Source organism: Oryza brachyantha, chromosome 4 (assembly GCF_000231095.2).
Source record: "Oryza brachyantha chromosome 4, ObraRS2, whole genome shotgun sequence".
Taxonomy (NCBI): domain Eukaryota; kingdom Viridiplantae; phylum Streptophyta; class Magnoliopsida; order Poales; family Poaceae; genus Oryza; species Oryza brachyantha.
In genome coordinates this window covers 8,287,409-8,304,161 of record NC_023166.2, presented here as the reverse complement: position 1 = coordinate 8,304,161, position 16,753 = coordinate 8,287,409, and the positions used below count along the sequence as shown (strand labels likewise).

General features: G+C 43.1%; 3 protein-coding genes across 3 annotated transcripts; 1 reads left to right on the top strand and 2 right to left on the bottom strand.

Moving 5' to 3' along the window:
• Positions 1–753: 753 nt before the first annotated feature.
• Positions 754–5,041, bottom strand: LOC102707576 (ankyrin repeat and SAM domain-containing protein 6-like). The gene is made up of 6 exons (XM_006652137.3): positions 4,781–5,041; positions 3,703–3,767; positions 3,339–3,610; positions 1,541–1,615; positions 1,406–1,468; positions 754–1,229 (listed from the first exon to the last, which is right to left on the bottom strand). Exons 1-6 carry the CDS (start codon positions 4,888–4,890, stop codon positions 1,185–1,187), a joined length of 630 nt encoding a protein of 209 aa, XP_006652200.1. The 5' UTR covers positions 4,891–5,041; the 3' UTR covers positions 754–1,184.
• A 2,406-nt stretch (positions 5,042–7,447) lies between these two features.
• LOC102707302 (dnaJ homolog subfamily C member 2) lies at positions 7,448–11,295 on the top strand. The gene is made up of 3 exons (XM_006652136.3): positions 7,448–7,553; positions 7,722–7,838; positions 8,650–11,295. Exon 3 carries the CDS (start codon positions 8,723–8,725, stop codon positions 10,688–10,690), a length of 1,968 nt encoding a protein of 655 aa, XP_006652199.1. The 5' UTR covers positions 7,448–7,553; positions 7,722–7,838; positions 8,650–8,722; the 3' UTR covers positions 10,691–11,295.
• A 646-nt stretch (positions 11,296–11,941) lies between these two features.
• On the bottom strand, positions 11,942–16,175 carry LOC102707022 (TBC1 domain family member 13-like). Its single transcript, XM_040523178.1, has 9 exons — positions 15,876–16,175; positions 15,601–15,693; positions 14,486–14,590; positions 14,049–14,201; positions 13,705–13,803; positions 13,485–13,613; positions 12,643–12,822; positions 12,433–12,549; positions 11,942–12,349 (listed from the first exon to the last, which is right to left on the bottom strand). Exons 1-9 carry the CDS (start codon positions 16,173–16,175, stop codon positions 12,185–12,187), a joined length of 1,341 nt encoding a protein of 446 aa, XP_040379112.1. The 3' UTR covers positions 11,942–12,184.
• Positions 16,176–16,753: the final 578 nt, after the last annotated feature.

Genomic DNA, 16,753 nt, shown 5'->3' with positions numbered 1-16,753 from the left:
CGCGGAATGGGAGGCGGCCATGGATATATAGAGAGACGGAGAAGATGGGGATGGACGGAGTGGATAACCTAGGGTTTGTCACTGTTGGATAATGGGCTTTTTCGGCCCAATAGGCCATCGGCCCAATAGGCCATCGGCCCATGGTAGGATTTTTCTCCAAACTACTGATAGTAGTTCCATTATATGTTGTTTAGCAAACAGTGTTAAGGTTGTGTCAAAATTTGTCATTTTGATGGTCAACTTTGGAATTATTGAATAGTTAGCTTTTGAGTTTTTAAATTTCCTAGATTTCGTTGGATTTCAAGCAGATGATTGGTCGTGGAACCATTGAAATGATAAGGTCATAGCACTCGACACAAAAAAAAGTTTATATTTTTTAAATAAAATTTAAGTCGTGAAAGTGTTTATATTTTGAAATGGATTTCAAGCAGATGATTGGTCGTGGAACCATTGAAATGATAAGGTCATAGCACTCGACACAAAAAAAAGTTTATATTTTTTAAATAAAATTTAAGTCGTGAAAGTGTTTATATTTTGAAATGGAGTCACAGACCGGCTTCCTCAAAAACGTGCTATAATTATCCCAGCATCCTTACAATCTTGCTTGCTACTTAAAAAAAAAAAAAATCAAAGTCCAGAAAGCTATGGAGAATGCAGCCATTCGCCAAATTAGAATCATGTTGGTTTCACAAGGAATTGTCCAGAAAAAAACTGAAAACTTTCAGCATGAGGAAACCGTGGAGAATGCAGAAATTCACCAAATAAAGATTCCAGGACTCAGCACGTAAGATACTGAGTTACTGACGCGGGAGATCCCAATTTATAAACCTAAATCCAGGTAGTTTCAAATGTGTCATCCCTCCCTACAAAGAGAAGACAACAATATAATGATCGTATACAGCAGCAAAGCAACCCAAGAACAAGCAAGCCGACCAGATAATTAACATGAGACTGAATAATAATATTACATTGTCAACCTTCATAACCAAACCTCTAAAACATCCTAAACTTAGGCTGAGGATTCGCAATCCTCCACTGGTCAGAAGATGCATCAGAAGGCGCCCAACGCTGTTGTTCTTGCACTGAATCCCAGCTCATGCCGAAATCCGGGTTTGCCAAGCATGCAGATGAACACAAGTCCTAGTCGCCCAACCTTTCTACATTACACGCCAGCCAGTCATACCCTAAGCTCTCGATTCCAAGGCAAGCATGATCTTCTTCCTGGGACCCTGAAATAGCACCCACCTTGAGTTTCACCTTTACATTTCAAATCAAATTTACTACACTTGTGCACAATGACATAGCTAAATGATGGATGAGGAGTGAGAACCCAAAAATGTCTCAATTAGATGAGCAAATTAATAATCATAAAACAGAATAGAGATCTCAGATGCAATGCATGTACCATTGGAATGCCCAAAGCTTTAAGATCACTGTCAGTCATGTGTCTTAGGGCTGCCATGTCAACCTGCAAGAAAGAGAGCTATTAACAAAATTGAGGGCATCCAATTCATGTAGAGATTCAGGGAAATAATCAAACCTCCTCTGCCTGAAAGGTAACCGAGTACTTCTCAAGTCCAAGTGATTTCAGGAAAATATCAAGTGGACTTTCAACCTATAAAGAGTTCCCACAGAGAAAAAAAAACGATGTTGGATCTGAACCATAAAAAATAAGTTGTCTACAAGTACTATATTTTGCTCTACACAAAGCATCTAGTGAACAAGCTACACCACTCATAGCTGTTTAAATGGGGCAAAGTTTTGCACAAATTAAAGTTGACGTATCCACAGGAAAACAATCCATGCTGAAACCTACCATGACTCTTTACCAGACAACATATATTTTATATGGATCTTGCCTTCTCTCATGCAAAACAAAGTGTTCATGCTTATGAGCTACACTTCCTTGAGAGTTTATATTATGGGTATAACTAAATTTCCTTAAGGAAAAACTCAATAAACTAAGATAACCTCAATTGCACAGTCCAGCAGGCAACATCTTTCTTTCAATTGCCAAACTAACTCAAGTTTCCGACTAGAGAAATGCCAATGATTAAATGGTACCGAGCCAGTGGCTAGTGGGCTCAGCCAGAATTGTATGCACATGATTCTACATACAAGATCACAGAGAAACTCAGAAGTCGGAAATGCACCATAAAAAGCAATAACACTCTTCTATAAATGGAAATGAAATGAAATGAAAAGATCCCAAAATTCCTTGATAAAGATAAAATCAACACTTATTTACACAACAAGATCATCAGGAAAGCACATGGAGTTACAATATCCTCTAAGGGGCAGCACAACATAGTGAGACTAACATCGCATCATAATGCACAAGATGTCCAAAAGCGTTAGAAAATTCATAATTTAGCATCAAATATTAACCCAAACAACAGAACCTAATTACTTTCAATAAAAGCATGAAAACCCTTTATTTTAAAAGTATTAAAACAAATTGCTTATTTGCCATCAGAAAAATGACCTTCCCTATTTGCCACCAGTTCTTTTTATCTTCCCTCAAGCCAAGCCACAGTTAAATATCTTTGGAGAAACTCCTTTTATTTACACTCACGAACATGGGCCCTGCCAGCCAACTCTCTCTTCTGTCCATCCATAAGCAACAAGATGAACCCACGCCCTGCGGAAGCACAAGTTATCCACTTCACCTAGCAGGCTAGCAGCTGTTGCAGCTGAATCCATGTCCTGCACCTCTGCACAGCACCCAGAGCCAAGATCCGGCATGAGGAATCTAGCCCTCATGAATCTATGCACATTGTTCTTGTGGGGGATAGATGCAGGACAGATTAACACTTGGTTGTCGATGCTTTCCAGATTTTGTGGCGAAAGAAGCTTTATGCCACGGGACATGATTAAATCAAGCATCGGTTGAGTACAGAGTAATTTACTTCTACAGCCATGTCCAAATAAAGCTTGAATCTACCGGGCCTTGCACCATGTCCTGACAGCTTTAATCTGCTAGGCGCATATATATAGAGTGCTGTTTTTTTTTCTTGGTGACGGTGGTGGTGATTGGGTATTTGGGCGGGGCTCAAGAATGTGCTGATTGTTTAGATTATTATTGCACCGTACAGATCAAACCCTTTTGTTTGTTAAGTTGGTTAAATTTGACACCATCAACAAGGACACCTAAACCCCAAACCGGTCATTTGCCAATGGAAAAACATAGAATTCTACTAGGAATTTCTTGCTGGGCACCAAGGAAGAAGTTCCAAGAAAAGCAATACCTCAAGCTAATTGCAAACAAATGAGATCAACATCCAACTAAATACTGGAAAGCTATACACATATGGCATCATTACCAACATAACCCTGACCTTTGGCTGAGATATCTTCTTCGATGATGATAGTTTTGGTACTTTCTTAGTTTGACGTACAGGTATTTCATCTGCATTTTCACGCCTTGTGACTTTCACAACCTCTGATGCTGGCTTCGCCTTTGGAGGATCTGCATTGATTGGCTGTGGGTGCATTGTTCCAGAAAGCATCTCACGTAGATCACGTACACCAGAACCCCTTTGGCCAGCAAAGCCTTGCTGAGAGCTTTTCTTCTGAAGTTTCAATCGCAAATCCCGTGGATCAATTGATTCTTAAGACAATGCAGAGGCAGATAAGAGTTAATTGAAAATACAAAAGGTCTGTCTTTATTTAAGGTATATCAACAAGTTTTTTTTCTTTTACTTGAAGCTGGTTCAGCATCTTCCCGGTAAAGATCATGCTTCCATTTTTCATCAGTTTGCCGTTGCCTACAGAATATAGAGATCTACAGTTTTAAAAAAGAGATAGCCAAGTGAAATGAGCATACAGGAATGGTGCTGCTCACAAAAACACCATGTGATCCGATAATGGAAGACCCAGTATGAACAGGTGGGACATGACAATAGAACTGAGCTTATACATTGACTATCCCTTCATGCACGAACACAGCAAATGCTAGGACACTTTCGTTAGGAGATTAAAGAAACATCAAACATGGAGGACCAAGGCTGCATTCTTTTACAGATGTTTTCTCGACTTTTGCGCACACATTTTCCAAACTGCTAAACGGTGTGTGTTTTGGAAAAAGTTTCTATATAGAAGCTCATCATCTTACCTTTCTATAATAGATTTTCACCTTTGCAGTGATTAATTCCATTGTTTATATTATTAAATAGCTATTAAAAAATCAATAACCTTTTATCTTTCAGCAACAAAAGAACACAACCTAAGTGTTAACATTGGGTGACAAACTTTTTCCCGAGAACACCTCACTTGGCCTGAAATTTTCACTAAAAACCATGGAAACCAAAAGACTACTTCAAGTTATAGCTCATTCTATAAGATAATAGCACAACTTAATATAATTGCTCCAATGCCAGAGACTTAATTTTCGCAACAAAAAACAACAGCAGAACAACTATGGCTTGGTTAAGGAATTTCATAAGCAACAACAAGAAAGTCATGCTGGTAGGATGTAAAACGAAACTACAGTACAACCAAGTAGCACCAAGCGCAAAACACAACGAAAACCTATATCTGAAATTCTAATCTTTATGCTGACATAGGATCAACAGTAACTATGCATGGTACCACTCGCCACAACAAGATCATAGCGCGTCAGGGTGCAGCACCGCCACGAGCGGAACTCGGGAACTCGAGCAAGGAAGCCAGGTAGGCTCCCGAATCGGGAGGCGCCTCGCCCGCCTCCGCTCATCCGCGAGAGCCGAGAGCGGGTTTTGTGTGTGTGTGTGGGGGGGGGGGGGGGCATGCCGGAACTGACCTCTTGGAGGCCGGGTTACGGGCCCCACGGCCGGCGCCGGCAGGGAGGTCGCCGTCGAGGCGGTCGTGGACGGACCGCTTCCGGCCGGTGGAGATCTGGTCCGAGTACATCCCTCGCTGACCGGCGCTTTACTCCCTCTACCCTCCTGTCTCTCCCTCTCTCGCGCTGCCCTCCACGGCCACGAGGAGGCGGGGGTGGTGGTGGTCTAGGGTTCGTGGCGACGCGGGGAGGGGAGGGGGGAGAGATGGACGCGTGGGAGGGAGGAACGACGAAGGGCAGGGCTCCTTAGCTGGGCTTACGTGGACCCCACCTGTCTGTGGCACTGCCCTTTCAAGGAGGGGATTAACCAGGGCAGCCCGGCCCCGGCCCGGCCAGGCCCGGCCTTCCTAATCCTGATTTGTTCCAGGGCGGTCTTAACTTAACGTCTAATTACCCTTTAATTTCATGTAAACCGTTCCAAGAAGTTCTATGATAGTCGTATGGACTTTATTATTGCCAGGTTATTGCCAGGTTTTACTGACGACCTGACGTGGCATACAATATGTCCCACATGTTATAATCTCTTCCTTCTCTCCCGTGCTTTCCTCTCTCTTCGCAAGGCGATGGCAACAGGTCGTGTTGGGTGTGGGCAGCGCATGTACGTCGATTCTGTCATGCAGAGCCTAACCATGCATACGCGTCAACACGGTGTGTACAGGGTCCGATTGATAATAGTCACTACTCACTAGTTAGTAGATGATGCCCGTGGCCGCTAGTTGCCTTGTGTGGAGTCTAAGCATGCCTATTCCGGTCAGCACTATCGTCACTCCAGCCCAGGTCATCGCCACTGCCCTCGTGAATGGGAGACAAGGAAGAGAAAGGAAAATAGAAAAAAAAATTAGTTGTTGACATGTGGGGCACATGGTACGCGACATTAGCAAAACTAAACAAAAATATAATCGATACTGCTAGTGAACCTTTTTTAAATGGTTTTCTTTAAGATTAGCAGTATATATTTATAGTTTTAGGGTTAAGGGACTTAGACGGATTCAACGTTAACTTGAGTGACTTCCGTTAAAGCAGCTCCAACATCTCCCCATCCTAACTTGACATCTCTGTTTTTTGGCAAATTGTAAAAAAAATGCCTCCAATAGTTTACCATCCGGGTTACTAAATTTTAGTAATTTGCCATATCCTCTCATTTGCGTGCATATATGGGAGTCTGGATTTCACTTGCCATCCAGAAAAGTACGACGCTCGGTTTCTCTTGCACCTCCGCCTGGAAAATTCATGTGCGACGTTTTTGTTTTCAGTGGAGTCCCCGCATCGCCCACTGCCATCCAGAGGCGTCGCCCACTGCCCGAGCCATAGCCGACTTGCGTTTCGCCGTCGTCGCCCGGCGTCCCGCCGCCACCAAGGCCCGTTCCCGTCCGTTGCCGCCCGCTACACCCCGGTGTCCGCTCGCCCGCTCACCTGCTCGCCCCACGCCACACGTCTTCGTCTTCACCACCAACTACAAGGACCGCCTCAACCCGACGCTGCTCTGGCCAGGCCGCATTGGCTACTGTGGCTGGGACACCTTCAAGACGCTCGTCCACAACTACTTCGTCATCGTCGACCACCCGATGTTCCAGGAAATACAGCGGTTGCTCGGCGCGGTGGAGGTGACGCCGACCGAGGTGTCGAAGATGTTGCCTTGCAGCGAGGACGTCGATGTCGTGCTCGTGGGCCTCGTTGATTTCCTCGAGGAGAAGAAGAAGGCCATTGCGCGAGGACAAGTAGCGTCGTTGCATCTGGAACAGTCAGCTTCGAAGTAGGAACATGACATTTTGTGTGCTGGAGTTTAGATGATTAAGTTCTTGTTCGGATGATCGAAGTCCAATCTTTCAGATAATTAAGTTCTTGTTCCTTTTTCCGTGAATTACACTGCTTAATTTTCTGAATCTACGAAGGAAGGCACGAGACAAGGCACGGGGCAGCGAGGTGCAAGACGGCGCACGGGCGGGGCGGGAGCGCGGCCGGCGCTGGCGTCACGGCGCGGCACAGGAGGTTGGATGCGACGGTAAGCTGGATGCAATCTCCCTCAACTATTAACGGTTTTGAAAACTAATTCTGTTTTTAGCAACTTCAATATCCTAAACTCTTAGAGATAAAGAAAAAAACATTTGCCATATTATTTACAAACTTGCTAAAACCTAGGATTTGGAAAACAAAATTTGGGGAGCTGTTAGAGTTGCTCTTACATATTATATAACTTTATGTTCTGCCTAAATTTAATCTAGACATATACAAAACATATATATTAATATATGGATAAATATAAATAAATATACAAGAACACGAATGAAGTAATTCATTAATCATATGTTAATCCGCCGCTATTTTTTTCGCCTTATTGTAAACCAAACAAAGAGAAACTCTGTAAGGAAAGTGCCACCTGGCATCCAGGCTACAGGGCCGGTGGGCAAGCCCAACACGGCAGAGCAAACCAAACGCACCCCCAAGCCCTAAAAAGGCCTTTCGTACCACGCACGCCGCACATCCCCACCCCTACCTCCGCCTCAAACCCTAGCCGCCCCCCGCCACGACTACACTCCCCCCCTCCCGCCGGCGGCGCGCACGCCTTCTCCCCACCATCCCCCTCCACCGCGGCGCGGCGCTCCGCTCTGCTCCGCGATTCCTGGACGGCAGGAACCACCACGTCCGCCCCCCCTCCCCACCCCCCGTGCGACGGCTGTCCGCGGCTGGGCTCGAGCGCCGACTCGCCGAGCAGACGGCGTAGCCTCACACGCAGGTGAGGATCGCTTTCCGTGTGATGGTTTGTTGGGTGTTTGGGTGGGGGTTCGTCTCGCGGTTTGATCGAGCGAGCGAGTGGAGGATGGATCGGGTGGCGGGTGGTTATCTTTTTTTTTCCCCTACAGCTGTTTCAGTTTTTTGTTTTTTTTTTCCTTCTAATTTGCAGACCGTGAACCCTCGATCTTGGGGTGGAACAGTACAGTAGCTGCTGCTCAACCGAAGCGTGCCGCGCCTGCTCTTGATCAGGCGGGGTGGAGATCTCCCAGGCCGATTTCAATCGCAGGTGAGGAAGCTATTATTCGCACTCCCCCCCCCCCCCCCCCCCCCCCCCGATGGGCAATGACTGCATCTTCAATAACACATGGCCGGCTGATTAATTAGTTCACGATCAACTTGAATGAGAAGGAATGTTGCGTCATCTTTGAAACATATAGTACAACACATAAGTGTTGATTTTCTGCACCCACGTAATGCCGTATACATGTTTTCGATCGATTCAATTTCCATATTGCATCGCCGTGATAAAGTGTCTGACTGTCTGTGTGAATTCGGGTAGACAGTTTTAGAAACCCAATGAAATAAAAAGTATGAATGGGATTTGTTACATGTGGCCAATAAGACAAGTGTGCACGTTGTGATAGTCCACATGCGTTGGTTTGCTTCCTAGAAATTACCTTACCAATATTAGTGAACTGCATCCATTTATGACTGTTACTGGAACTTGTTACCATACAAAAGTTCTGGCTTTATATTGGTACTCTTGATACCAGGCCAAGCATCCCCAAAGCAACTCTACCAAAATTCTGTCTTACAGCGAACACCTCTATCTTACCACCAAAGTTTGTATGACCAATACATGCATATGGTTTGGCATTACTAAATCCTGGTATGGCAAGCTGGCAACTGACCAAACTGGCCCACATTAATTTGCTTATGTATAGAGTATTGATCAATTTGGAAGTTGACTTCATGAATGAATGTCTGTTCAATTTGGTGCCTTTACTAGTAGCTCTGCTTTGTTCCTTTTTTTTTGCTGTATGAAATGGTACTTTCAAGTTTGTCTAATTCTGCAATCAATATTTGAACTTTTACAGGTTGTACAGTAGTGTTACTCAATTGAACATCTGAGCATAGGAGTTCCAATTAATAACAAGGCAGCATTGATCAATGGATATCCGGACAAGTTGTCTGCTGATCACTTATTCTCCAGAGATCATAGATGGGGTTCCTTTGCATGTTTCATCGAATTGCCTGCCTATAAAAGCATGCAAATATGAACCTGCTGGTCATTCATTCCATGCTGCAGCGTTGAAGCTCCTTGGTCTTGGGGAGCAAGAAGATGCAGAAGCTGATGACCGTAGTGTTTCATCAGATGACAAAAGCCAAGATTTTTCCGCTGCTTCTGATACCTTTAGCAGCAAAGGAAAGAAGAAATCTGGAAGCCAACAACAAGATCATTATGCATTACTTGGCTTGGCACATTTGCGGTTCTTGGCAACTGAAGACCAAATCCGGAAGAGTTACCGTGACATGGCTCTTAAACATCATCCTGACAAGCAGGCTTCTCTTATTCTTGCCGAGGCAACGGAGGAAGCAAAGCAAGCAAAAAAGGATGAGATAGAGAGCCATTTTAAGGCCATTCAGGAAGCTTATGAGGTCCTCATAGATCCTACAAAGAGAAGAATTTTTGACTCAACTGATGAATTCGATGATGATGTCCCAACAGACTGTGCCCCGCAAGATTTCTACAAGGTTTTTGGCCCAGCATTCATGAGAAATGGACGATGGTCTGTTAATCAGACTATTCCTTCTTTAGGAGATGATGCTACACCTATAGAAGAAGTTGATAAATTCTACAATTTCTGGTACAACTTCAAGAGTTGGAGGGAATTTCCACATGCAGATGAGTATGACTTAGAACAAGCTGAGTCCCGTGAGCATAAGAGGTGGATGGAGAGGCAGAATGTGAAACTACAAGAGAAGGCTAAAAAGGTAGAGTATGCACGAGTACGTACTCTTGTTGACAATGCTTACAAAAAGGACCCCAGAATTCAGCGGAGAAAGGAGGAGGAAAAGGCTGAGAAACAGAGGAGGAAGGAGGCAAAATACCTGGCCAAAAAGATGCAGGAGGAGGAAGCTGCAAGGGCTGCAGAAGAGGAAAGGAAGAGAAAAGAAGAGGAAGCAAAGAGAGCTGCAGAGGCTGCTCTCAATCAGAAGAAGTTGAAGGAGAAGGAGAAGAAGCTGCTACGCAAAGAGAAAACCCGTCTGCGCAATCTTGTTGCACCGGTAGTTGCAGAGAGCCACTTTTCTCTGTCAGAAGATGATGTCGAAACGGCATGCTCTTCACTTGATATGGAGAAACTTAAGAAGCTCTGTGATAGCATGGAGAACATAGATGTATCTGAAAAGGCCAGATTGCTCAGAGGTGCGCTGAGCAAAGAGTGCTCGTCTGGTACCTCAAATGATGGAAAGAAAATACAAGCAAATGGTGTGGATGGTTCCACAGCAAAACCCGCCTCATCAGGAGAAAAGGTTGCACAAGGCAATACACTAAGCAGCTATGAGAAGAAAGAAAAACCATGGGGAAAGGAAGAGATTGAGATGCTTAGGAAAGCCATACAAAAGTATCCCAAGGGAACCTCCCGGAGGTGGGAGGTTGTTTCTGAGTTTCTTGGAACTGGACGATCTGTTGAAGAGATTCTGAAGGCTACGAAGACTGTTCTTTTGCAGAAGCCAGACTCTACCAAAGCTTTTGACTCTTTCCTCGAGAAACGCAAGCCAGCGCCATCCATTGCATCACCTCTTTCTGTAAGAACTGAAACAGCTGGTTTGCCTACTGAGGGATCTGGAAATGCATCATCCAAAGCGCCTGCACAACCTGCAAGCAGTAAAACAGCCGACGAGCAAGCTGGTGCTGCTCCTGTATCAAATGGAACACCTTCTGTAACAGATCCAGAGGCTTGGTCAGAGGCACAGGTGCTAGCACTGGTTCAAGCTTTGAAGGCCTTTCCTAAGGATGCAAGCCAAAGATGGGAGCGTGTGGCTGCCGCAGTCCCAGGTAAAACCGTTGTGCAGTGCAAGAAAAAGGTTGCAGAAATGCAAAAGAATTTCCGGAGCAAGAAAGGCGCTGAGTAGAACACGTACCAGCGCAAATACTATTTTGTGGCTAATGGCTGACGAAAGCTTGTTTTTTGAAGATCAGTATCCTTACATATTAGAGCATCATAATAGCTGCGGGTGGATTCCTGATGAATTTTGCTTGCATACCGCTGCCTCCAGTGGTAAAATAATTTTGTTCTGGGGCTCTGTGAGAACTCACATTCAACCTTATCCGGTGTTGGCATTGTGCCTACACAAAACACAAGTCTGGGCCTACCAAGGAAGAAGCTAATCTACTGTTGCTGATACATAAGTGGACTTTCTGCTGACTCATGGGTTGTTTATGTTCGAGAGCCATTGAAGTATTTCCTTGCATTATTGGTGTAGTGATATGATCTGGTCTGGCACAGTGAGTGTAGAGAACAGCATCGGCATTTATTTGTGAACTATAAGATAGAAAATATTTGTTACAACTTGAGAACTTCCTATATCAAGAAACCATATTATTTTTGCCTAATCAAATTCATTATTCATGTCTCCTTGCTAAGTTGTAATGCTTGGTATATGTCCTCTTGTGGTGCTCTTGCGAGAAAATGGCACCGCTGGGTTGCTTGCTAGCTTGTGTGATATAGAAACTTGGCTGATTGCGCGTATTTTTTGAATCTGGAATGAAGTATGGGACACTGGTAGACCTGTTCATATATTGGGACTGCACGAAGCTCAAAAGAGTTTCAGATTTTCGAAGAAATATGATCCTGATACTTCTGGGATATCATGAAACGTTATCGTGAGTTTGTCTGCGAGAGACCTTTTGAGATCTCGCGAAACGTAATTGAGAATTTGAGCTATAGCGATTTTCCATGACACGAAACAGTGCGAGCTATTAGCGCATGATTAAAATTAAGTATTACCTCTATAGACTATAGCTTTATAGCTTTATTTAAGTTCATGGATGTTACACATAAAAGGATGATTAATTAAGTTTGGTATTACATAGGTTCCATATATAAGATTTTCTGGTTCTCTATAGATTTATATGACACCAATAGGTATATATATAACATATATACGTTAATCCATTAATATGAATGTAGATTATATGAATATAGGGAGTATTAGCTAATACAGACAAAAAATAATTTTCTAAAATTTTGAAGAAACTTCTACACATTTTTTTTGCAAAAATAAAAATCATAATGTTTTAACGGTTTGAAAAATGCAAAAGAAATAAACACCCCTCCATCAGCAACGAAAGGATGTTATTTGCTCTCTTGCTTCATTTTATCTTTCAAAACAGAGGATACTTTTTTATTGGCCGTTTGCTTTTAGCTACAGCAAAGGCATCTACTATGTGCTTAAATTAGTGTGCGAACAATAAGACAAGCAGTATGCTCCAAAAGGCATCTACATGAGACGCGCGATGGTTCAAATCAACCATCCAGTCACATAGGGCATGGAGAATCATTTACAAACATTCAAATTCGACATATGCAAACTAACATGAAAACAAACATGAGAGAAGACAATTAGTCAGTAGGGAACTGGCCCTCGCAGTTTGTTAGCGATATGTAAGAGGTGGTCAATGTTTGTGGGTGGATAGCTCTGGAGAAGCTTGAGGTTTGCAGTGAAATCACCGGCCAACAGCCTCCTTCGAACAAGAATTAGCATTGCACAACAGATTCGTAGTAAGGTGGCCTAAAACAAGAAAGGCAGAGGTTTGGTATGGTGTACTTCAAAATTTCTCAGATGGCATTGAGCTAGGAGTGGCAGTTTCAAACCTGATGTCCCTCAGGGTCACCTAATAATGCATCCCATATATGAATGCAGTCGCGGAACTTGAATTCCTGCGTCAACAGCAAGGTGATCCATCTGAATGCATAGAACTGTGGATTAACCTGAAATACACAGAGAAGCAATATAGAAGGAGCAGAAATATACTGTAAATTGTCACAAGAAAATAGTGCTAAAAGAGTTATTCAAATCCATACCTTGGTTACAACCTCTAAATGCCGCCAGAGCTCTTCATCGTGCCTTTTCAGGAGCTGGGATAACTTGCAGATTGTGGAGCGTATGCCAACTACACTGTTGTCCAGTTGTTTGCAAAAGTTATCACGAAATCCACTAAGCAGCTCAACAAAACAGAAAAATGCATCCGGCTCTGCTGACTCCTGTTTACATAAACAAAAAAAAAAGGTGTACGGATACATGCTCAGCAGATGCTTATTCCACAGACACTGTAATTGTTTCTTCTCAGTGATCATTCGCCAAGCTTCCATACTTGCATAATAAAGTATAATATATAAGGTAAAGCGATCTGACAGTAGTAGTCATATATCCATAGGAAATGCTCTACTTTGGTACTCCCTCTGTTCTATATCGTAAGACTTTCTAGACTTGTTTAGATTTATCCATTGATCAATGTAAGTATAGAAAATGCCTCAACTTTGGTACCTCCTCTGTTCTGTATTGTAAGACTTTCTGGACGTGTTTATATTCACCATTAATCAATGTATATGGTTTGTATATGTGTCTAGATTCATTATTATCCATATAAATCTGGCAAGGCTAGCAAATCTGACATTGTGGAACGGAGGAAGTAATTTTCAGAAGAAAAATAATAAAACCACTTGAGCGGTGCGCTAGTCTAAAGACGAGGCATGACTCCAACAGACAGTGCACCACTTACAGGTGAAGTAATTCAGAAAATCGGTATAGAAGAAATCTATCACATGAGGCAAATAAGCCTTAAGGCCAAAGGCCTCAGAGATTGATGTACGAAACCAATGCTCAACACATTTGAAGCAAACAGCGACATGAAAAGAACACTTACTGCATTATTTTCCTCTGGATCATTCTTGAAAACATAGTAGAGTGGTGCCAAAACTTCATTCATTCCTTGTACATATCTTATACCAGGATTTAATTTTGCAAATATGGTAAGTATACGCTTTAGCGACTCCTGAAGATATATATCACATTTAGCCTAATAGGACAATGACAAGAGATGAAGAGATAAAAAACATGCTTCATATCAGATAACAAATGCTTACCTGATTAGACAAGGCATCAGAAGAATCCCCATTGAAAAATTGCATCTCAGGATGAGTACGCTTAACATCTCTATCGATCTGCTCTATAATTTCAGATTCCTGAAGTATTGAATAGCAAGCTATATCTTTATTAGCGCAAACACTTAAACAATATGTGTTAGAAAAGAAAACACTACACATTATATTCAAATATTCAATATAAAAATTCAGATAACGATTGCAAAGGGACCAAAGCAATTCTCTCAATATCAAGGAGTTGAAAATTCTAGCATCAGATTGTACTAAAGCAAAATACAAGGTGAACATGTGGCAGTACATAATTTAAGATTTAGAGATAACATTACCTGGAAATGTTGGTTCCAGACGCTAGTTTTCCCAAGGCTTAGAGGATGTTCATCATGGACAATTTCTGCCCTTGGAAGCACACCGGTTCCTTCAGAATTATGTCCATTCCTTTTGGATATAGTCATTTCCTCCATTCTTCGAGTTACTTCTGACTGACCATAACCAAAATGTATTATTATGTATCTTTATTAAAAGGAGATAAGTGCCAGATATAACTTTTAAATGTACAAGAAGTTGCTACTGCAATAAAAAAAAACTTTAGCATACCCCCAAAGAATCGCTCTCTGGTCTAAATTACATGTTCTAAATCAGCACACATAGTTTCCAACTCTTATGTCCATCTCTCTCATAACACTAACATTTTCTATCTATACATACAATGTAGCAACATACCGGTAATGGTTTCAGAAATATGGATGAGGATTAAGGAACTTACAGGGTTAACCAGAAGCTCGTCTTTGAAAGCACTATATTGGGACCGCTTTTTCTCCAGCTCATACGCCCACAGAGCATGATCAGTTGGTAAGTATCCCAATAGAAGCTGCTAACTATCAAACAAGTCAAATAAATTTGTAGTGTAGCAAACAAACAGCAAGAAGCTTAAGCCAACATCATAAAAGAAGTCACACTTAAACCTATCAACCTAAAATCCTTGCATAGCATTCCATGATTTCATTTAGCTTAATCCAACCACAAAAGTTATGTTCATACGCAAAAAGACTATGCCACAGTTCACATTAAGTTGGGCAATGACATATAAGCATCGCTCCGTTCAAACTAATTAGTAGTAAGTACTAACTTCTTATGTACACACCTATGAACTATAAATCACATTCTATTGACTATTGAGTAGGTTTTGGGGCACATATATCACATTACAAGTTTAGAAGTTTCTATCACAACACCACACTTATCACGGCATGTTGTATCACAAAACCACAAGTTCTGTTTGCTAGAGAGATAAAAGCAAACAAAAAGTTGCAGAAGAAAAGAAGAGAAGTAGATGGTCTCAGAAGCTGGTTGATGGGTTATTTTATTTTATTGTTTTTTTTTTTTTTGCTTTTTGGTGAAGATAGCGGAACCAATAGTTCAAAAATGCTGGAAATGACATGAATCTTTATTTTCTGTGAGAATACCTGGATAGCAGAATACTTGCAGACCATATTATAGCAATTCAGAGATGTTTATTCACCAAATAACAGAAACGGCATGGCACGGTGGGGCTGGCCAACAGAAACGACACGGGAGGACCGAAATTGTCGAAGGGGATTAGGGGAAAGAAAACTGACTACAGATGGGTGTTGTGATAAATCATGCCCCAAAACCTGGGGTTTTGTGATAATTACTCTAATAACTCTACTCATCAATCGCGAACCCTGATTGCTCCCAAAATCTTCCAACTAATATAACATTCTAAGTCGCATACTCGCATGAGCAGCTTAACATGTCTGCAATCCTAATTCATAGCTACCGTCACACTCACACAGGAGCACACATGGCCACCCTAACCCAGCGAAGTAAGAGTAAGAAAGCAAGGACGATTTCACATACCTTCCAGACGACGGGTCGCACGCCGGCGGCGTCGGGCACGCCCTGGCACGCGAGCCTCCGCAGCTCCGCCAGATCCACCACCTTCCTCCCCAGCTGCACGCACGATCAAACCGGAAAAAAAAATCATCAGCTGAAATCCCCTGCCCGATCGCCGCGAGACCAACAGAGAGAGAGAGAGAGAGAGAGAGAGAGAGAGAGAGAGAGAGAGAGAGAGAGAGAGAGAGAGAGAGAGAGAGAGAGAGAGAGAGAGTTAATAAGAAACAGAAAACACTAACCGCGACGGTGAACTCCGGGACGAGGTGGGGCCGCGACGAGCTGGCGGCGCCGCCGCCGTCGTCGCCGTCGGAACCGGCGCCCCGTGCAGGCTGCGGGGGGGCGGGAGGAGGGGGCGGCGGGGGCGGGGAGGGATCGCGGGACGGGTGCTGCTGCGGAGGGGGAAGGGAGTGGCGCGCGGGCGCGGGGGCGGGAGGGGGATGGGGAGGGGCGGACCAGATCGGGCTGTTGAGCCAGTCCGGGACGTGGTGCTTCCTCTGCCTCGGCCTCGCGGGAGCGTCGTTGCTGGCGCCGTCGGCCATCGCGGGCGGCGGCGGCGGAGGAGGCCGGTGGTGGGGTTTAGCCGTTTGGGAATCGGGGAGGCGGAGGGTGCTGCTGCCTCGGGATCGAGGCGGGCTGGTGGGTTGGACTTTCTTCCCGTCGGTGCGGTGCTCCGGTGTTTTTTCTCCTTTTGTTTTTGTTTTTGACTAGCCGTCGTTATGTAATGTTTAAAATTGAATATTTACATCAAATAAAAATCAAACGAAGTAGTATTCAGAGAATATGGTTGAAAATGACATACCATGCCTATGTCTTAGTTAGTCATCGAAAGAACACCTATCTTACTCAATTTGTTTTGATGTTAAGCATAATTTACTATTTTCAATTATAAGCTTCCTAATATAACATATACTTACCAAATCAATTGTACGTTGATCACACTTAATATTTTTACTCAACAAGTAATTTATTTTTGAAACTTATTTTTCAAAATTTATTTTAATTTGCATAATAAAATTAATCCGTTGCAATGCACGGATATTTTCTAGTACTTCATATATTTATATATTTCTTACCGTGCAACACTTTTATTGTTTAAAAACACCATATTATTCCATAC